At 38.5% G+C, this 22,005-nt stretch overlaps 1 protein-coding gene across 2 annotated transcripts; it reads left to right on the top strand.

Annotated features, from left to right (window-relative positions):
• Positions 1-231: 231 nt before the first annotated feature.
• Positions 232-21,680, top strand: castor2 (cytosolic arginine sensor for mTORC1 subunit 2). Of its 2 annotated transcripts, XR_013797047.1 has the most exons (10): positions 247-656; positions 8,744-8,814; positions 10,075-10,268; positions 13,651-13,783; positions 15,401-15,524; positions 15,882-15,992; positions 17,357-17,439; positions 18,573-18,667; positions 18,763-19,993; positions 20,888-21,680. XR_013797047.1 is itself a non-coding variant. In XM_079608671.1 (9 exons), the coding sequence occupies exons 1-9, from the start codon at positions 544-546 to the stop codon at positions 18,826-18,828; spliced, it is 990 nt and encodes a 329-aa protein (XP_079464797.1). In that variant the 5' UTR covers positions 232-543; the 3' UTR covers positions 18,829-21,680. The 2 variants fall into 2 exon arrangements, 1 of the variants encoding a protein (XP_079464797.1); XM_079608671.1 differs by having other exon boundaries at positions 232-656; positions 18,763-21,680.
• Positions 21,681-22,005: the final 325 nt, after the last annotated feature.

The raw sequence follows: 22,005 nt of genomic DNA on the forward strand, positions 1-22,005 counted from the left end.
TTTCAGTTAAATAAATACATTACTATGGCCACATATTTTGAGTTTGAAAACCTTAAATTATTGGGGGGTTTTCTATTTTTTTTTAAATGACATGGCATGTTATGCCTACATTTCAAAACGAAAATGTGCGTCGATGAACCTCGTAGCACCGAACTACATATCCCAACGTGCACTTCCTGTATAATTCGTCCCGCCCACTTTGTTGACTGACAGGTTGTTTGTTTCACTGTTACCAGCTGCTGGCCCATTCCAATCCTTGTCGGAGTGGAAACACGGGGGCCGACAGTCCTATTTTTTTCTCCCTTCCCGTTTACCTCGTTGTGCTTTCTTTTATTTCACCCCGCTTTACTCTCTTTCTCTCTTTTCCTCGGCAGATAACTTTTCCTTTTCTCTCCCCTCCTTTCCGCTCCGTTTGAAGGTTTTAAAGCCCTGTTCACATAAGCTCTACTTATTTATTTATTTATTCTTTTTTATTTTTATCAAAACGCAATAGGCAGTTATATTTATTGTTTTAGATGTACCACAAATGAGAAGACGCAAAAGATGGAGCTGCACATTTTAGAGCACAGTTTAAAAGTAGCAAGTATAGCGAAAGAGGGAATCCAGATTTGCACTCACGGATTAATCAAACTAGCTTTTCTGCCATCTAAAACAAGGTAAGTAGCTTCACGAATCAAGTTTGCGTTGTGTTGAACCGGTGTTCACTGTCCGTTAAATATCTTTCTTGGAGATTCTGACGCGGAATTACATTAGCTTACCGCTACGCACCTCTTAGCCAGATGCACTTCCAGCACTTTACGGTTTAAATCCAAATGTATATTTGCTGCATTTAAGAAGCGCGTGACAGCATCAAGTATGCGATCATGGGTGTTTTGTTAAGCAGTTATGATTGTCTGTGCAGTTGCTTAAGTTCATTCGACGGAAGAGGGGTGTGTGTACGTGATCGGGGTTGTTTTTCTTCTTGGGCAGCGGTATAAATATACGGAGGGGGGATGTGGCTTTAAATCTCCCCGTCTGTGATGCTCACGATCAAGCAGCATCACGGCTTTGATACCGCTGAAGGGGGCATCCTGATGACTTGATGGGAAGCTTGTCCTTTCAGTAACGTTACTTTAATCAAACACTACTGACCTGTTTTGATCAATACATAAGCCTGAACTACTCTCAGGTGCCGCTGGTGGAAACCTGTAAACAACTGAAGAGGAGAGAAAAGTTGTGGCCTGATCATGATTTGCATGAATTTGGTGCATTGCTTTGCTACTGTGTTGTTGTTGTTTTTTACCACATTTTGTGTTTAGTAATTAATACACAATCATTGCTGCTCTCAGATGATGAGGTGCTTTGTGAAAGACCATCTTCTATTCAGAGTCATAATGGCCCCTTGCTGTGTTTGCGTATGCAGAGTGTGTGAGCACATCTCCAGTCCGGCTCCAGAGTCTGGACCTCGGCGAGAAACATCCTGCTCGGTCATTTAGAGCCGTGGACACTAACTCAGGCCTTTGGCTAGAGTTAAAGTGGTTAGTAAGTCAGTTTTCATGTCTGAGTTACTGTCTTGGTTTTGAAAAGAGTCAGTGGCTTAGATCAGGGGGCCTAATTCCCCTCAGGCCTCTTTTATTTTGCAAGTTTATTTGCTCTAACGTTCGGAAATCTATTTTTTCCAGGGCTTTTCTTGATCAGCGTAGATGCTTTATTGGTTCTATGGTTCTTAAAGGGATAGTTCACCCAAAAATGAAAATTGTCACACTGTAAAAAATTCGAACCTCTCCAACTCAAAATTTTCTAGTGACTGGTCACATCTAAATTTTTCAACCCACGTGAAATTCTGCAAATTGATCAAATTAAATGTGCAGAATTTTTTTTACAGTGCATCAATTACTCGCCCTCATGTCGTTTCAAACCCTCAAGACTTTCGTTCATCTTCGGAACACAAATGAAGAACTTTTTGATGAAATTGAGACCTTTCTGTCCCTCCATTGACAGCTACGCAACTACCACTTTGACGCTTTAAAAATATCGTAAAACTAATCCATATGAATCGAGTGGTTTAGTCTGATTTTTCCAGAGAGACTCGATGGCTTTATCTGATGAACATTTAATTGCTGAACTTTTATTCACATTTAAACATTGATCAGTGAACATAAACAGAAGCTCAACTTGACGAATGAGAACAAACCTCATTGGTTCTTGCGGAGTCTCAAACGTGCTGCGTAACACAGAGAATGAACCTCATTGGTTCTCACTGGCAGACGTGCTTGAGCTTTCGTTTACCGCAACTGATGTGTGAGTTGATCGAAATTTATATGTGAATACAAGCCTACATTTTTGGGTGAACTATCCCTTTAATGGCTGTCATGTTCAGCATACTTGTTTTGCAAAAGTGTCACTGTATTCAAGAGACTGCAATTAAGTAAAATCACACAAGTAGCCTAAGCTTGCTATATATTGATGTTGACAATATAAAGTTGACGGCTAGTAGTTTGACATTTTCGAGTAGAAAACTTTTCTTTGGAGCTCAAAGATGTTTTGTCATGACTCAGAGCCTAGAACAATAATGATTTTATCACCTGTGATCCAAAGGAAAAATACTGAAAGTAATGTCTCAGCAAAAACATTCAAGGTCTGCCTACAAATGCAGGGTTGTTAATTTGTGAATTGAAGGTTTATCACAGTAAAAAGCTTTGCAGCTGGGCTTTTTTTAACATTCAGGTTCTGTTTGCAGTGGCACATTACTCCTTGTGGTTTGCATCTGGCTTTGAACAACATTTCTCCAGGGTTTTCTTTTGTATTCAGTGCTGTATGTTTTGTCCATCAGACCATGAAATCCGTTTTAAGAGCTTTTTTTTTTTTATCCAAATGCAATTTCATGTAGAAGTAGCATTTTTTTATATGGATATTTTGAATCTTTAAATTGATTCTGACTTGGCACACATGACACATCTTAATGCTTTACACTTGTTTTTCTGTCGCAGAGGCACAGCTTGAATCATCATATTTAGTAGCTGTTTGTGAAGTTTCTCAGAGTCATGCAGAATGCGCACAACATGAGGGGAGCTCTGGAAATAGTTGCTTACAGTTTGAAACGTTGTTGCCAGCCCTCGGGTTGTGCTGGATCACTGTTTGCCCAGCAAGATATAGACAGAGGAAGCAGTTTTTATTACTCAGGAATAAGCAATGAAACAACAGTCAACCAAATGCAGTGTCACCATTAAAGCTATACACTGCACTCTAAAAAATGCTGGGTTATTTTAACCCAATTTTGGGTCAAATATGGTCAAACCCAAATGTTGGGTTAAAAATGTAATTATAAAATGTAACCCATGGCTGAGTTTGTCCATATTTGACCCAAAGTTGGGTTAAAACAACCCAGCATTTTTTAGAATGCGTGTAGCCTACATTTTTAAGTTGATTCTTAGCAAAAAAACACTTTGTTCTTTCAAAATTATGTGCTCATTAATGTATAATTACTTCTACCAACTAATCAAGTATTCTCGTAAGCGTAGAATCTGTTATTTATAATACATACGGGTGAGCTGCTCGAATGGCGGAAGCCATGTTGCGCCTCCATCTTGAAAATACATTAGCCAAAGAGGGACATACCTGGAAATTTAAGCTTCGCCTTTCGCGTTTTTACACTCAGTGGCACCGTGACGAATGCGAGGGGGAGATTACTCGCGACTGCCGGCAGATTTGAAATAATACGGCCACCATAGGAGTTAAAACTCCCTCAGAATGGGAGGGGCTAGAAAGTAGCCTAATATTCAGTTGGTAGTCATATGCAATGTCACCGCTAGATAGGAGTAATTCCTACACAGTGTAGCTTTAAATAAATAAAAAGACTGGTTTTCAGCAGTTTTTCAATGTTTCAAAGGTTGGTTCTGTTGAACTCAGTCTAGTTGACTCTCCTAGTTAATAAAATATCACAATTCAATCAACCACCAATGGATACAATCAAGTCCATGCCTACATTTTTCAGAAATATATAGTTAGTTCACGCCACCAAAAAAGAAAATGAAAAAAAAAGTTCATATTGAGTGAACAAAAACAAATAAAACTTTTTAAAATATCGTTTGTGTTCCTCAGAAAAAATAATGTCTTGGGGCCAGTTCACACAGAACACGTTTTTACTGTTTTAAAAACACGAGACGCAGGTCAGCAGTAGGACAAAAAAAGCGTTTTTTTTTTTTTTAAGTTTAACTGCTTTTAACTTAAGCGGCACGTTTTTAAAATGCTTTTTCATTCACGAGACAATACAAAAGATGTGAGACACAAGAGCGATGGTTAAAGACATCAGTCTAGCGCGTTTACATTGAAAAACAATGGAAAAGTATCAGTCGAATGGAAATGTGTATTCTGTGTGAACCCCTAGGTTTGGAATGAGGATGACTTTTAATTTTGGCGTGAACCAAATGTGTTGTCTGTAACAAAGTATGTAATGTTGAAATATTTGGTCTTCTGCTGTGTTTTTCAGTCAGCATTTCCAGCAACATTACCTGATAAACAGGAACAGCCACCTTGACATTTCAGAGTTTCTCCCCTAAAAATAGAGTTAGGAAATTAAAAGGGCATGAGCTTTGGGTCATGACCGAAAGGACAAGATCCCGGATACAGGCGGCCGAAATGAGCTTTCTCCGCAGGGTGGCTGGGCGATCCCTTAGAGATAGGGTGAGGAGCTCGGTCACTCGGGAGGAGCTCAGAGTAGAGCCGCTGCTCCTCCACATCGAGAGGGGTCAGCTGAGGTGGCTTGGGCATCTGTTCCGGATGCCTCCTGGACGCCTTCCCGGGAAGGTGTTCCGGGCACGTCCCACCGGGAGGAGACCCCGGGGAAGACCTAGGACACGCTGGAGAGACTATGTCTCTCGGCTGGCCTGGGAACGCCTCGGTGTCCCCCCGGAAGAGCTAGAGGAAGTGGCTAGGGAAAGGGAAGTCTGGGCATCTCTGCTTAGACTGCTGCCCCCGCGACCCGGCCCCGGATAAGCGGAAGAAGATGGATGGATGGATGGAAATAAAAAGGGCAGAGGCAAATTTTAAGAGAAAACGTTGGAATCAATAAGTATTTGGTCTTGCAAAAAAAACAGATCCGGTGTGTCTTTGGAGACCTCAGGAACGGTTTGTTAGGAGCACATTTCTGAGCGAGTGAGTCATAGCCTGTTGAAAATGTGTTTTGTTCCTCTGATTTAAGGGCATACATAAGACCTGCCATGATCATTGCTTTGCTTTTATTGCTCCTCTCAGGACTCTCAAATTAGTGTAATCATCACTGTATCTCTCTTTTTACTATGTGACTCAAATTCATAGCTCATTGAATTCCTAGTGGTGCCGAAAGTTGGATTTTCATATGGAAAAATAACTTAACTAAAATGAAATTTGTAATTGAAGGGGCATCTGAACAAATTCGCTTATGACCAGAGTGTTGGGGGTAACGCATTACAAGTATTAGATTACTTTCAAGTAATGAGTGGAGTAACACATAATAAAATTGCAACAACATTTTTTTTTAAAGAGTTAAAGACTTTTTCAAATAAGTAAAGTTTTCCAATGTAATGACCGACACCCCTCCTGTCCCCAGGCGTTGTGTGCGCTGTGTGAACATGATGGTTATTGTAGTTCTATACTAAATGTGAGCATGCATTTACTCATCTCACTTGCTCAAAAACAATTCAGTATTCCTTAAAAATGAATAAAAACTGTAAAATGCAAACTCAGAATAGTATGCAAACCTGCAATAATTAAATATGGTAAATAATACAAATATACTTTATGTATTTAATCTCACTTTATGAACCAGTTTCTTTGTGCTGACCTTCAATGATCTATTTCAACCACACTAATATGTGAAAATGACTTCAGATAGGCCTAAACATCACACTTGTGTTTCTCTTCTGAAGTAATTGTTAAACTGCATCCTATTCTTCTGCAAAACGGCAGCGCAGCTGAAAGGTTTGTTTGAGCTTTGCCCTCTACAGCTATGAATTCAGACTGAGGCTTATTCATTTCACTTTTGGTGTGAAAGGGCATTTTCATTTGCCAAAACCTTTTTTGTTATTAACAAACAAACATGCAAGCCCAGCCCAGGTGAGAAAAAGTAATGCAACACATTACTTTCCATATAAAGTAACTAAGCAATGCAATTAGTTACTCATTTTTTTATATTTTTTTTAGGGAGTAACGCTATATTGTAAAGCATTACTTTTAAAGTAACTTTGACCAACACTGGTTATGACCCAGCAGAGCATTTATTAGTGCTTGAAATAATAAAATCATTTACCATTCAAGCAATAGGCTACTTCATTAATACCATATACGAAGAAGACATCCACACTCGAGTACATTTCTGTACTTCTTCTATATGCTGTGTCATTTCACCTCTTGGCTAAAAGGTTTTTTTAAAGGATTCAGTTAAGTGACACAGCACCAGAAATATACAACAGCTTGCAAAAACCTTGGGAAAAAAAAGTCACCCAGCACCACTTTAGCAGTATCAGATAAGATGCTGCTTTCCAGTCAACAAGTTGCCTTCCTTCCCCCTAGAGGCAAAATGATACAGTGTGTGGGTGGACAGGCTCATAAATAAGGACTACTCATACCTGGTATCTGGAGCCGTTTGGGGTGTACAAGCAGCTTTACGAGCCAGCTGCGGTTACATGGCATTTGTGCAGCAATGTATTACTGGTTATGCTTGCACATGCACATGCAGCTCAGCAGACATATTTTTCCTATTTTGTCCTATTGTCTCTTTGGTGAAATAAATTATACTGTGTGAGCAGGGCTGTCGCCTGAATGGTGGAGGCATTGCATTTTCATAAGGGGAGTACACCCTTTTTTTTATGATCTGAGAAACAGACATTCACCAAAACAATACCAACCTGTATTTATTATAACTGAAAAAGACCAAATTTTATATTAAAACAGAACGCCAGAACACAAGAGGGTGTAGCCAACACCTACAGTCACCAAAACCCACTTGCATTATGCCTATACACTTTACATGAGTCACAAAAGCTCTTCAATTAGTTCAAAAATGATACTTCAAAAAGTTCATAATCTATATGAATTGAACAGTGTAGTCCAAATTTTCTGAAGAGACACGATCGCTTTATATGAAAAGATTGAATTTAGGCTTTTATTCACATATAAACATTGATCAACTCACACATCAGTTGTACACTGTAAAACATTTATATGATCAATAAGTTATGACAACATATGTTTTTACATTGATTTAACGCATCAAAATAAGTTAAGCAATTTTCAACTTAAGTTATACAAGATTTTACTATTTTTTTTCAAAGTCAGTTTAATGTTATTTAAGTTGAAATGATTTAAACATCCAAGTTTTTTGTGCTTCAATTTAAGGCAGCAACTTCTTTTTACAGTGTAGTAAACAGAAGCTCAAGCATATTTGCTTGAAGTGTGAGAACCAATGAGGTTAATTCTCGTGTTACGCAGCACGTTTGAGCTTCTGCAAGAACCAATGAGGTTTGTTCTCACGCATCACGCAGGTTTGGTTGAGCTTCTGTTTGCTCACTGATCAATGTTTAAATGTGAATAAAAGCCTACATTAAATCTGTTCATCATATAAAGCGATTGTGTCTTAATTCAAATTAGACAGATCTACCTTTTTATGTAACTTAAAAGTTAGGAATAGTCTTAGAGAGAAAATGTAGATTAACTTTTACGACTAGTCTAATCAGTTCATTCATCCAGCCACTGGTTGGTACATGGATATGAGTGTCTAATTTTTACTTCTGTTCTACAAAATTACTTAATGAATTACTTGTGTCTCAGAGTGCGCAGACAAAACAAAATAAATGTTATCTGTTGGGAACGCAGTCGTGCAATACAGTTCTGGGAGGTTATTATACTGAACCACTTGGACGACAGAAAGACCAAAACAGCATTTCCAGTGCTGTGCGATAAGATCGGTCCGCTGGTTGGTCCAGTTATGCCATGACATCTCATCACAGTCACATGATTTTTTTTTTTTATGCGCATCAAGGATTTTATTTGGTCAGTGTGTTTCCATCTTAGTAGCCTAAATGAGCGCATATGCTTTTTTTATGTGCATTTTTTTTGCATTTATGCACATCTTGGCGTTTCCATCCAGCAGTTTTTGATGCAATATCCCAAAATGCACATAAAAATAGTTGGATGGAAACATAGCTATTTATGTCCATTAAAAACAGTCTGCCAAAGTTTAAAACTTTTTACCCTGGGCAATAGACTATTTGTTACTTTTGTAAGTTAATTATTCATTACATGTGCAAAAATTACTTTTTCCCTTTAATAACATTTCATGTTAAACCATATTACTTTTTCATATTCAATTTAACATTTTTATTAAGGTTTGATGAATCCAACATGAATACATTGAACTTGGAGCAGTGTGGGGTTTTTTTTGCGTGTGTTTTTAAGCCGTTCTTGGTGGTTTCCAAGTTGTTTGCTACCAAAGTCACTATGATGTTCTGGTCCTTCAATATGAGTGTTGCTTGATTCTTTAGTTTGATTAAAACGTAGCTTTCAAAAGTCACCTCTCCTTAACAAGCTTCTATCGTTCATGAATCATGTCCATTCAATGGTGTGACAAAGTTTAATCCTTCAAATCCCAAAGCCTGGGCAATAGACTTGTAAAGTGATCTGTGTGAGACTACATTAATGTTCATAAAAGCCTCTCAGGAATATGTTGTTAACTCTGCTCCTTCTTGGCTCATAATTTCCATCTCTTTCTCTCTTTGCTTCTCCACAGATGTAAGTTCTTTAGTTTAACTGAAACTCCGGAGGATTACACCATCATCGTGGATGAAGATGGCTTTAAAGGTAGGTGTTGTGGTTACTCTTTTACTAAGAGTGCACTGGGTTTAGTGCAGCGAGGCAAGATTAAGTCATGTAAAGTATCACAGATTCTCTATAATTCCTTGTAGCTCGACTCCCTGCCAATGTTTGACCACATATTGCTCCATCAGCCGTACCCCCCAACCCAACACACACATTTCCATTATGGGTTACTAGGGGTTAAGAAGATGTCAGTGGCTTTGGTTTTGTGGTTGATTGAGTGAATCCATGTCATTACACACTGGTTACCAAGGTGAAACCCATTTGTTGCCATGGATACCAGAAGCTCTGTGTTGCGAAACAGGTACAGGTATTTAAAAATCCCCTGAAATTTGTGGTGCTTAGCAGCTTTTCCACCCGGATCTTCCCCCGTATTTCACGTGCTATCAATTTAAGGAAATCAATACGTTTTCTGGCTATTAGTCAGTGTGTGTTAGCCTGTGAGTCGACAAAATTTACTTTTTAACTCTTTCCCCGCCACTGTTTTTTAAGTAGCATTTTTGATCATTTTCACAACTTTCATGGCCTCAAACATTTTGTTGTATTATCTGAACATGCAATATGTCAAAAGAAAGAACAATCATTTGCATTTAAACAGGATTCTTTTTTTATTATTATTAACACTTGAATGTGGGTAAGTTTCATTTAAAAAAAAGAAGCTAAATTTTGAACGAAAATCTAAGACTACGTCCGAATGGGATTCAGAACGATGATCAAAACATAGATGTAGAGTAGATCAAGTCCATCAACACCTCCACGCTTTTCACAATACATACCGTTTTAAAGCAGCTTCACAGAAAATGCATGCGCCTGCATTACAAGTTACACTACATTTACAGTGAAACACAACAACAATATTGATCTCTCCTGTTGCACAACACTGATTTCTGTACAATCAGAAAGTCCCTCTCTCTAAAACCACCTCTAACAGATTTTCAACTAGCAAAATCATGTCAAGGGCAGTGATGTAACTGAAGCCTATTTGTTGTTTTACAAAAGGGACAAACTTTTTGCTATGCCCCACCCCAACTTCCTGTTTCAATAGCAAATACATCAACACAGGGAAAAAAAAGCTGTCATGATTTCATAGGGTCTTGAAAGACTTCATTCCTTATATAGTACCTTATATTAGATAGATCAAGCAAAGAGCGTTTGTATATTCAGAATGTCACATTAATTGCTCATATGCCAATTTTTATTTTATTTTATTTTTAACACTAGTCTTTCTGTTTTTGTCTGTTTCAGAGCTGCCGGAGTCTGAGTATCTCAGTGTGGCCGATGCGACGTGGTTGGCTCTTAATGTGGTGTCCGGGGGCGGGAGCGCCACCAGCTCTCAGCCAATCGGAGTAACGAAAATCGCAAAATCAGTCATCGCTCCATTGGCAGACCATAATATCTCTGTATTTATGCTCTCAACGTACCAGACTGATTTTATACTGGTGAGTGGCATAGAGAGCACGATATGAACTCTTAATTATTAAATGCTGAAATTATGTAGTGTGTGCATTTCCACCAAATACATTTTTCAGTAATTTTCCTCATCAAAATGTTTGACGTACAAATAAATAAGAGACTTAATGAAGAGAAAGTCTCTTCATTTCAAAAAAGAGACTTAATGTAAAAAAAAAATTGCAGACCCCAAACTTTTTAACTGAAGTGAATGAGAAAGATTAAGCATTTCAGGAGCTATGTTACCATCCAATGTTGTGAATTTAGCTTAAAAATTGGAATATTGCATAAAACAATATCGTAACTTACTGGAAAATTGGCACAAAATATCTGTAATGAAAATGAAAGTTACTTAAAGGGGGAAGCCACTGTGGCTCTTTTGTCCTACTTGCCCCTCAGAGCATGAAGACAAAATGCACTAAATGCTGTCAAGTTATCTTGTGTTCGGATGTCTGGTGTTTAGGAACACAATCATGTCAGACATTTATGGAAGGTCATTATACCAAATCACTCTGATGACAAACTTTTGCTCTTAGGCATTTGAAAATAACTAAAACATTTGAGATGCTGTGCAATGAAACTGATCCGTTGGTTAGTCCAGTTTTCCAATCACATCATCTTCGGATTTATTCGGTAATTTTGTTTCCATGATAGTTTATGCACGTCTTCTTATCAGATAAAATCATATCCACCTCAATTGAGCGCATATGTTTTGTATGCGCATTTTGGCGTTTTCCATAAGCATTTTTTGTATTCGATATACCAAAATGCGCATAATAGGTGGATAGAAACAGCTAATGTGATGTGAGAGAGTGATTCTAGTACATCATGGAGTCATCTCCGATTTATTCTGGGTTTACACTTAGACTAACCTCATTAATTAAACTTCAGGAAATGATACAAATGTGCACATCAAGAACTAAAACCTGGTATAATGATAAAAACATTAATGATTTATCATAAGAAAAAGAACTGCAGTATACAGGTGAAACTCGAAAAATTTAAATATCGTGCAAAAGTTAATTTATTTGAGTAATTCAACTTAAAAGATGAAAATAATATATGATATAGACTCATTGCATGCAAAGTGAGATATTTCAAGCCTTTATTTGTTATAATTTTGATGATTATGGCTTACAGCTATGAAAACCCCAAATTCAAAATTAGATTGTGAAAAGGTTTTCATAGCTGTAAGCCATAATCATCAAAATTATAACAAATAAAGGCTTGAAATATCTCACTTTGCATGCAATGAGTCTATATCATATATTAGTTTCACCTTTTAAGTTGAATTACTGAAATAAATGAACTTTTGCACGATATTCACATTTTTCAAGTTTCACCTGTATACATGACAAACATGAGCCAGTCTATTGCTTATTGCGACAGATTATATAAAAAGAAGCCCTGTGATCTGTAGTCTGAATATGTCATCTTATCAGTGGTTAAAACACAGATTCACAGCTTACTCATTCCATTGCACAAGTTGAAACTGTTGCTTGTAATTTCATATAAGGACATGGCATTATGTCTGATCATTGCTTTTGGATGAGCAAACTTTTTACATGAACTGCACATACAGTAAATACTAAGCTAGTCATCACTTCTCTTTTCGTTAAACCAACCCATCTACCATGACCACAGCCAGCTGCTGTCATCTCAGCACATTTCCACTGTGTGTGTGTGTGTGTTTGTTTGTGAACACATGCCCAGTCTATCAGTGGCGGCACAGTCACCAGAGCCTGTTTATGAAAATAACAAGAAATGTGGGAGCAGTGGTAATCTGGGGGTAGTTATGTAAAGAGGATAAAGCCTGTGGATCAGCAGCCGCTTGCTGGAATTTACCGGAAAGTTCACGTTCCACACCAGATGCTCCCAGCCAGAGGAATAATCACTGAGCTTTATAGAAAGAGAGGAGATGACATGCCTCCTGTGCTGGGCCACTGGAGAGGACATTTCCCTCTCATCCTCAACTCTGTCCTTCGCTCTTGGCCTGCTTACCGGTACTCAAAACTTTAAGAGCAATCCAGAAATACGTGCAAATACACTTGAGCACACTGATGTCTCCTTTGTTTGGATAACTAAAAAATAATGAAAGAGAATGTTGAGGAGTTGATGGATTTAAGATTTCCATCCCGGGGAAGGACTGACCGTAATGGCCTAAAATATACCAGATATTATATTTCAGCTTCTTGATGATTTTTAAAAGGGTTAGTTCACCCAAAAATTATAATTCTATCTTTTTATTCACAGTCAAACCTGTTCATCTTCAGAACATCTTTTTAATGAAATCTGAGAGCTTTCTGTCTCTCGCATGTTCTTAATGAAATGAACACCAGAAATAATGGTTTTTAATCGTTTTAGTAAAAATATGGACATATTTATAAAAATATGTAAAATGTAACAGATTTAACAGTGATGATGCAAACTAATTGTCGAATCAGTTTTGAATCTATTCACTACAAACGGACAGTTTGAATTGTTTCACAGAAATAAATCAAACTTACCAACTCTAACACTATTTTTGCGTCTGAAGTTTAAATCCGAGATGCCATTACAACATAAACCTAATAGGCATGTGAAAACGTTAAAGCCACATTAAAATGATTGCAATATTTGTGATATTGCAAGCAAAATGTAAATGTGTGTATATTTTTGCCCTGTCCTACTGTTGTTGTCGTGTCAAATGTTTGCTCTTGTTTGACTATATTTAGTTTTCTAATGAGGTAATAACAGTTAGAGCTTTTATAAGCTCGTAAAATAGTCCAAGGAAACCGTATATCCATAGATAATTACCCTTGAAAAGCTGTGCGCTGCTCATTTAGTGCACCCATCAGGACCTCACTGGAACACTCTGAAGCTCAGCTTAATTGGTTGCTCAAGACATCCTTATGTATTGTTTTTACTGTAATGTATTCTGGGTTTGGTAGTGGTGTTTGAAATGCAAATGAATGTTCATTTGTGATGTGTTTTGGGTACTGAAGGAAATGGAAGAAGCCAAGTCCAATCTAAGGATTTCTACTTGTGCATGTTTGTGTATTGAACTTTCATACTGTTTTCATTAATTGAAACATCTGAACGTCTCTGACAATTAGGTTTGTGCTTGTACTCCGTTCAGTTCCCTACTGTAGAAGATAAAGCGCTTCAAGATAACTTGCTTGGTATTTGTCATCTCTATTTTAGATATCATCACAGTACATCTAGGGTGTATATTATTATCTAACCGGGTTTGGCACTGTCTGCAAACATTTTTGTCATGGTTTACGATTATCTATTCCCTCCTTGAACACTTGAGCTCATTTAACCTGGAACCTCACTTATAGTATGTTTGTTAAATAAAAACTAAATACTGATGTGTGATTCTGTCCATAGGTTCGAGAGAGAGATCTGCCCATGGTCATGCACACGCTGTCTTCAGAATTCACTCTGCTGAGGGTTGTCAATGGAGAAACTGTTGCTGCCAACAGTACTGGGGTCACCAATGGTTTTGTCAAGCCTAAACTAGGTAACCATCAGTCATTAGTCTGTGTATATGTCGACACAAGACGTCTTACAGTCCAAAGCGATGCTTCCTTGATTTAAAGTGCCCCTATTATGCCTTTTCTGATATAACCGTTCATATAGTGTGTTATGTAGCTGTTTGTGAATGTAAAAGGTCTGCAAAGTTTCAAAGTGTGCGATAAATAGTTATTGTCTCCCCAATGAAAGTGATTTCTGAACTGCCAGAAACGAGTTGTCAGTAATTCCATGTTTCCATTCGAGCCTCAAACACTGTTGTTGTAGCTGAGACGGGAAGACTTTGATTTGTTTGTCGACATGTCGAGAAGACGCTGTTTTCTGCGTTGCGAAAGCAGATCCATTTTGCTTGCATTTCCAAAAGATGAGGACTCTGGCTCAAATTGATAAGATAAAACTGACTCCATTGTTACTGTTCATGTTACTGTGTGTACGAGTGATGGGGAAGCCTGCAGAGTTGAAATTAAGATGGTCGTTTTGTTTCCGACACGCTGTAATAAGCGGTAGACCAATTACAACAGAATGGGCCATCCAACCAATCGGAGCAGAGTAGGCTCTCGGAAAGTAGGGGTAGAGACTGAATCCATAATCGAACCGTTTGAGACGCTGTGAGAAAAGAGGTGATGCTGCAATGTACATTATGAGAAAGTTAGTGTTTTTGATCTTGGATGCATGTGAATCTATTGTAGGAGACTGAAAGAAACTAAATTAGGATCCTTTAAAATAGCATAATAGAGGCATTTAAAGATACCCAAAATCCTGTCATCATTTACTCACTCTGTCATTTTATCATCATTCCATCATTCTGTCATTTCAAAGATACATTTTTTCTTCTATGAAACAAAAGCTTTTTTTATTTTATTTTTTATGTCTGTTGTTGTTGTTTTTGTCCATTTGTTGGAATTCAGTATCAACATTCAATATCTTCTTTCTAGAAAATACTCTTCTTTCTTTTTGAGTCAACGGTTCCTTTAGATAAGACCATATTTAACTACCATGATGCACAGACTTGGACATTCAGCAGTCGGTCTGTGCAATAGAGAAACACCTGCTGAAAGTGTTTGTGGTACGGGTTAGGCTTCTGCCTGTGGCGGTCATGTTTGACCAACTGAACATATGTTCCTGATCTTATTGTGCACAATTCTTTGGTGCACGTTATTGTAAAAGAAAGAACCTTGTTGTTTTTGTAATTTTCCATTCAAATGTTAGAAGTTGCATCTGAAATGACTTTCCTGGTGACTAGTTCACCTAGACTGGAAGTAATATTAACTGGATGCCAAAATAGCTATATAAGCAATGTTTCAGGCTGCTGTTATAAAGTCATGCAGCATATCTTGAAAATAGTTTATGCAGTTATTTAAAGGGCATTATTTTGAGCATCGTATTTTTAGAATGAACATATGTTAATTATTTTTAGTCTTAATGGAATAATATAAAATATTTTAAAAATGAAAATGCCCAAAGACCACCAGTGTGTTAAACAACTTGTCAGGTTTACAGATACATCCCTTCATGAAACATCCTGGATCTGCATTGTTAATGCCTGAATGTTTACAGTACATAATCGTAAAATAAACGACTCTCTTATTCTTCTTCCTTTCCTCAGTCCCTCGGCCAATCATTCACCCACTCTCCAGCCCCAGTAACATGTTCTGCGTTACCAGCCTTGACCCCGACACGCTGCCCTCGGTGGCCACGCTGCTCATGGACGTCATGTTCTACTCGGGCGGGTAAGAGCTCATGTCGGCCCTCTCCTCCTGGCTCACATATGGCCATAACCGAGACCCATCTGCCAGATCTATTAGAGAATGATGATAACACACACGGGTCGCTGTAGGGAGTGCATTATGTGACGACGGGAGAAAAGATGAGCAGTGTGTATTTGTACTATTTTGCCCTTCCTTATAGTGGCTGAACTTGTTTACTGCTCAGACAGTGGCATCAGGCCAACCCTTAGAGGGAAAGATAAGATCAGAGTGGCCTTTATCATACTCCTCCCATTTTTTCTATTCCTTGCAAAAGTGTCAGCTGAGCTCTAATGAAGCTTGTGTAATGATGACAAGAATCCCTGCTGTGCTTTATTACAGAGCAAAAGAGACCGGGGGGCAGAGCGAGGATTCTGGACACATCCGTTTCTTCTCCTTCTCCCTGATCGAGGGCTACATCTCTCTAGTTATGGACGAGCAGACGACCCGGAGGTTAGACCACACAGCTCTGTCTCTAACACTCTTATTAAAGTCGACATGAAAACACATTTACATTCTCAATACACACCCCTTGTCTTGTGGATGATTCATCAGTGAATGATATAGACCTTCGTCAGGGTATATTTTATTATTGACCGGAATGAAAACAAGGCTGTGTGGGATAGAACACTGTGTGTTCAATGGACTGTATTGTTGTGTAACAACAACGGACGAAACGGGAACAGCTGACGAAAGTCTTTCAGAAAAAAAAAACTTTCAGTAGACAAAAACTCCATGAAACGGTTTTAAAAGTTATGTGATCTGAATCTTTATACAGTGCGTGGCTTTGTAAAGACTTTAAGTCTGTCCTTCACAGCCTCGTTTTCATCCATGTTGAATTCAATATGACGTCTAACATAACTAAGGTCTATTACAGAAGAAAAGATTTGTTTTTTAAATCTTTCATCAAAATTGAAAAACCTTGTAATTTGCACCACCTCTGAATTAACTTGAATTCCCATTTGGCTGACATCACCTACTCCATTATTTTTTTTCTAACACATTTCCTCCAGCCACCTGTAACACACTTTGTATTAAACACCCACTTTTCTTGATCCAATTAATTCCCAAACTCGTTTCCTTGTTCAAAGGGAAATGTCACATTAAAGGCATAGTTCTCCCAAAAAAGAAAATTCTGTCATCATTTACTCATCATTTACATGTAATTCCGAACCCATGATTAGACTTACGTTCATCTTCAAAACAAAAATGAAGATATTTTAATGAAACCTGAAAGATTTCTGTCCCTCCATTGAAAGTCCACACAACCAAAACTTTGACACTGCAAAAAGTTCATAAAGACATTGTAAAGTAATAAAACCTTATATGAAACCTCATTGGTTCATTCAGAAGCTCAGCCATAGTTTACGTAACATGTGATAACAAACCTCATTGCTGCTTGTGCGTTGAACCATGTTTCAGCTTCTGTTTACCATATTGTGTGTGCATCGATCAGTGTTTGTTATTTTTAAAGCAAAACGGCTTGCAAACATCATTTTATGTTGACGAATGTTTTAGTTCATTGTTAAATACTCTTTTTTTATATACTCTGACACTTATGGACCTGCATGAGTTGAAAAGTGGATTTCTTTGTTTTTTGACTCAACTTTTCTGCAGTGTTTTCATCAATTTATTCTTTAAATATTCTATTTAAAAATACCTCCATACTGTAGCCTGTTGAATCCTGTCTTTGTGTGTGCAGTTAAAATGTAACTTGCTTCATGAATATATTTCTGATTTCAATTTCTAATTAAATGTACAGTATCTTTGTTCTGTTATCATTATATATGCTTTAGATGCTGCTCTTTTCTTGTCAGGTTTCCAAACAACGTCCTCTTCACCAGTGCATCAGGAGAGCTTTGGAAAATGGTCCGCATCGGAGGACAACCCTTAGGGTTTGGTGAGTTCAGGCTAAAACTGGGTAACTGTGACAATGAAAACCCCTTTGACCTGAGCAATATCTAGGTACCAGAATTTGAGGGTTGGTTCTATTGATTGGGACCATCAATCAACCACCTAGAATGTGCTAAAAACACCTAGACCCTGTTTACACCTGGTATTTAGATGATTTTAATCCGACTCTTTTGTCCACTTTTAACCACTCTTCGAGGGGAGGGTCTATGGGCTGGTAAATGTATGTTTATTTTTTTCAGATCTTTTGATCTAATAGACAAAATAAGTTTGCGCAATTTAGATATAAACACGACCAGAGGCGACGGAAAAACATACAGAGAGCCTCAGCTTTCCTTTCTGCTCACACAGCGTTTGGCTTGATCAGAAATGGTGAAAGAATATTGTTCTTGGTACATTTTTCATCTTCAAACCAAACTTTGGTCTAAACGACAGTTTAAATCCAGTCTGGCTAGTGCGCTTCCCAAAATGTTTACACATTAGGTAGGTAGGCAGAGAGTAGACGGTCTTTTGTGGCTGTTTGAACACAATCGACCACATGAGCGTTTACACTACTAAAGCAATCTAGTCAAATACGTTTTCGACTACCTCTGGAAGTGGTCTAAAGTGGACAAGCTCAAAACATTTTAGACCCAGTTTACGCCTGTATTTAGTGTCGTCCACTTGTGATCCGAACGCTCAAACGCATCTTAATACCAGGTCTAAACCGGGCCCTAGAACACGTTAGCAAATGCTTAGCCCCATCATGTTGTAATGGTAGCACCCATATTTTATTTGATAGCAAAACGTGTGCAGAATGCTAGATTTTTACAGTCACATTAGCAAAAGTTCGGCCAAATTTTGTCGAATAAAAAGGTCCGTCGTCTTTTGGCAATTGTGTAGCGCTTTCAAACCAAGCAGCCGTCGGTCGGTTAATGCAGTAAATTAGCATGGCCAGCTGAACCCAATGCAAAATCTCTCATAGTCTCCAATTTAAACGACTATTTCACCTGTGAAATTTTTCAGAACAAATGGCCAGACTTCTAAGCAGAGTACACCTCAGTAAATAAGATCAAATGCACAATTTTAAACTTGAGGATGTGGTAGTTGAATTTCTAATGAAAGTCGTTTGTCTTCCATCAGATGAATGTGGCATTGTGGCTCAGATATCTGAACCGCTGGCGACCGCTGACATTCCAGCCTATTATATCAGTACCTTCAAGTTTGATCACGCTCTGGTGAGTTTCAGCATTCACACATAAACGCTTTCCCCATCTCCTAATAATCAGAAAGCAAGGGCAATGTTTAACACCAGTCATCTTACTCCACCCAGGTTCCTGAGGAGAACATCCAGAGCGTGATCGGAGCCTTGAGGACCAATGAGAGCACAGGACAGTGAGGTGATTGGACAGATGTCCGTGAAAACATTTAGATTTCTTATAATTCTTAAAAGTGCCAAGATCTTACCCGAGGACTGCTTCTGGGGGTGGTTATGGGAGAAGGATCTCAAGGGGAATGGATAAGTGAGGGGGGGAACTCTAGTCTTGCAGTCAGTATTGAACGACAACATCACTTCCTGTCCGTTTCCTGCAAAAAAGAAAACCCTTAATCCCTGCCCAGCACCTCTACAGGGACCCTGCGATAGTGTGTGAATCCAGTGTTTTTCTTCTCCTCTTTCTCCCCCACCCCTTTTCCTCTGATGCACTCCTCCTCGTCATTTTACCATGGCAACAGGGCCTGGACTTCAAATAGCAAAATAACTATTATGTATTAGTGTCAGGTCCTCCTCCTAGAGGACACAGAATGTACTCCAATGAATCTCAAGATTTAGTTTTAGTTCCCCCCCCCCTCCCCCTTCCTGTTTTCCCTTGCAGTGCCAAGACACGGGGCATAAACAGGCTCCTCGTCTGAAACGTGATGTTTTTCTGGATGCAGTTTGGGGTATTTAATTTTTTTACGTTCTGCAAAATGGTCCAGTCACAAGTTAAGTCTTTGAAAGAGGCTTTTCACGCTCGTTCTGAAAGTTTCCCGGTTTTATTTAGAGCTTTTGTTTCTTTCCCCTCACCTCAATCCTTATATTCACATTTCAATGCCAAGTGGCTGGGTAATGAATTAGTTGTTGTTGTTGTTGTTGTTGTTTTTGCCTTCAAAGTACAATCAATGGGTTTTCTGTCCACCCGACCGAGTTGGCAGCAATTTGAAACAAGGATTCCGGTGAGGTGAAACATGCACTTGTTCAGGTTAAATACACACACACACACACACACACACACACACACACACACGAATTGTGCAGTTTACTGTATACCGTTTTTAAGAGATTGGTCTGTTGAGGACGTCGTTTTAATTTCCGCCCTGGAGTCGTTGCGCGCTTGCGATCGCACAAAATGCCTCTTTAGTCTTTACCACTACTCTCTCTTTTGAGTATTTTGCAAAGCTGTCTCTTCATCCACGGAGGAAACGGTTGGGGGAAACCTGTCGTTTGTTGAATGTTAGTTAAAGGACAAGTTCGGTATTTTACACTTAAAGCCCTGTTTACAGATCGTATCTGATGAAATAGAACGGTTAAGAAAAAAATTTGGACACATGCTCCTGTCCTGAGAATTTTAGGTTTATTTAGCTTTTGTGGACCTATTTTGCCAAACGCGTCACACCCGTGATTCTTCCGTTGAGAGCTTGAATAATAGAGCCCAGCCCAGTTGGTGGCGATAATGCACCTTTGCCAATTGCAAGCAAACCACAGGCATATACACAGAAGAAGCAGAAGATCGCTGTCTTCATTAAAAGCATTACAAACAGACAGCTAATAATGTGGCGAATTTGTGCAGTTCCGAATTGCGGGAAGATTCGTGGCAAAAGGAACACCACCAAGTGCCTGTAAGCCTTGAGACAGCAGCAGCTTCGGCAACAGGCGTAACACTGGACTCCGTTGTCAACTGCCGTTCAAACTCTGCCTTTCTTTGCAGAAATTCCTCCTCTGAATATTCAGGCTCAAACCTATTACCCTGTCCATCAAAATCGATCTCAAAACCGTCATCCTCCCATATAAATGTCTCGGAATCCATTTCTAAGTTGACACAGATAGCTTCGATCTTGTAAAAATGTTTAGATAGCTTAGCCTACGATACCGCGTCCGCGACTGCATAAGACTACAAAAAGCATACAAACAACCCCATTTCCGTTTCCCGCGGCGGAGTAATACCGTAACGTTACCTCACAGCTCACACAGCGAATCCAATACAACTTAATGGAGTTGGACAAAAACTACGATAAAACCTGTTGGAAAGCATCTTTTTCAGCAATTTTTGAGTGCACATACCAGTGAACACCCCTGACCACTCGGTGAGTTTCACGTCTTTGTAAACGAAAGTTTAATGTGTTTTAGGAAGGAATCTTCCAGTGCACATAGACAACCGGTGTGGGGGGGAAGCGAACTAAACCTAAAATTCTCGCGACAGGAGCATGTGTCCAAATTTTAATCTTAACCGTTCTATTTCATCAGATACGATCTGTAAACAGGGCTTTAAGTGTAAAATACCGAACTTACCCTTTAAGGTCAGGTGTCGCAGACACTGGCGTTAGTTTAGGCCTTCAAGCTCCCCTTGTCTGCACTTTATTTAAGGTCTATCTTACAGATCTTACTCTTCTGATGTGAAATACCGGGGAAGAGTATCTTCCCCTTGAAGGAGTCTCTTTTCGAAGGGGTCACTTGTTGCTCTTTACACATGGATGGGTGTCTTTTTCCACAAGTTTTTCTTCTATCAGCTATGAAGCAGAAATTTGCTAAACCATACATTTATCAGTGTTAAGAAGGGGTGACCTGTTTGTTCTCTGACAATTAAAGACGTGAAACCATTTTTCTTTCGTTTGTATTTAGGTTTGATTTTATTCAATTGTTACACTCCTTTTTTTCCCACTGTTTGAATCATGTTTTCTTAAGCGTACAGTGGGGGTTTACACCATGCGAAGCTAGACCATGTGCCAATTGCAGATTTGTTGTCTAGTTTATAAAGAGATTTAGTCATATCTGTGATTTACAAATGATTTCTGTGGGATGATATGTGCTGAAGCTATTTCTAACTTCCCATACAAATGATTGATTTGGAGAATTTGATTAAACCAGCTTAGACACCAGAAAAGGTCATGAATTGATTACTTGTTTTACCTTCATGAATTTTTTTTTCTGTCTCTTGACAGTGTAGGTCAGAAACTGTTCCTTTATACTTGCACATTAAAGAGGGTGGCTTTCAACTATTCCCTTCTTTTCCCTCAGAATGTATACTGCTTTATAAATGGTTCTACAACCTTATGTGATCTATCAGATCTACAGTTTGGTACAAATAAAAAGTACATGATTATGAAGGATAGATGAATTTTAATATAACTTTATAACTTTTTTTGTTCTTCCTGAAGTGGCTTAAGACCCAGTCTGCTCTTGCATGTCTGCCATTTATATTTAAGGCATCCAACAACACATTTTTCCATTAAAAATGATCAGTTCTGCAGTCAATAATTCAATAATCCCTTAAAACTCACCTTTGATCACTAAACTTACATTTAAATGTTTGTTTTTCCA

Source organism: Phoxinus phoxinus, assembly GCF_949152265.1.
Source record: "Phoxinus phoxinus genome assembly, chromosome: 3".
NCBI lineage: Eukaryota > Metazoa > Chordata > Actinopteri > Cypriniformes > Leuciscidae > Phoxinus > Phoxinus phoxinus.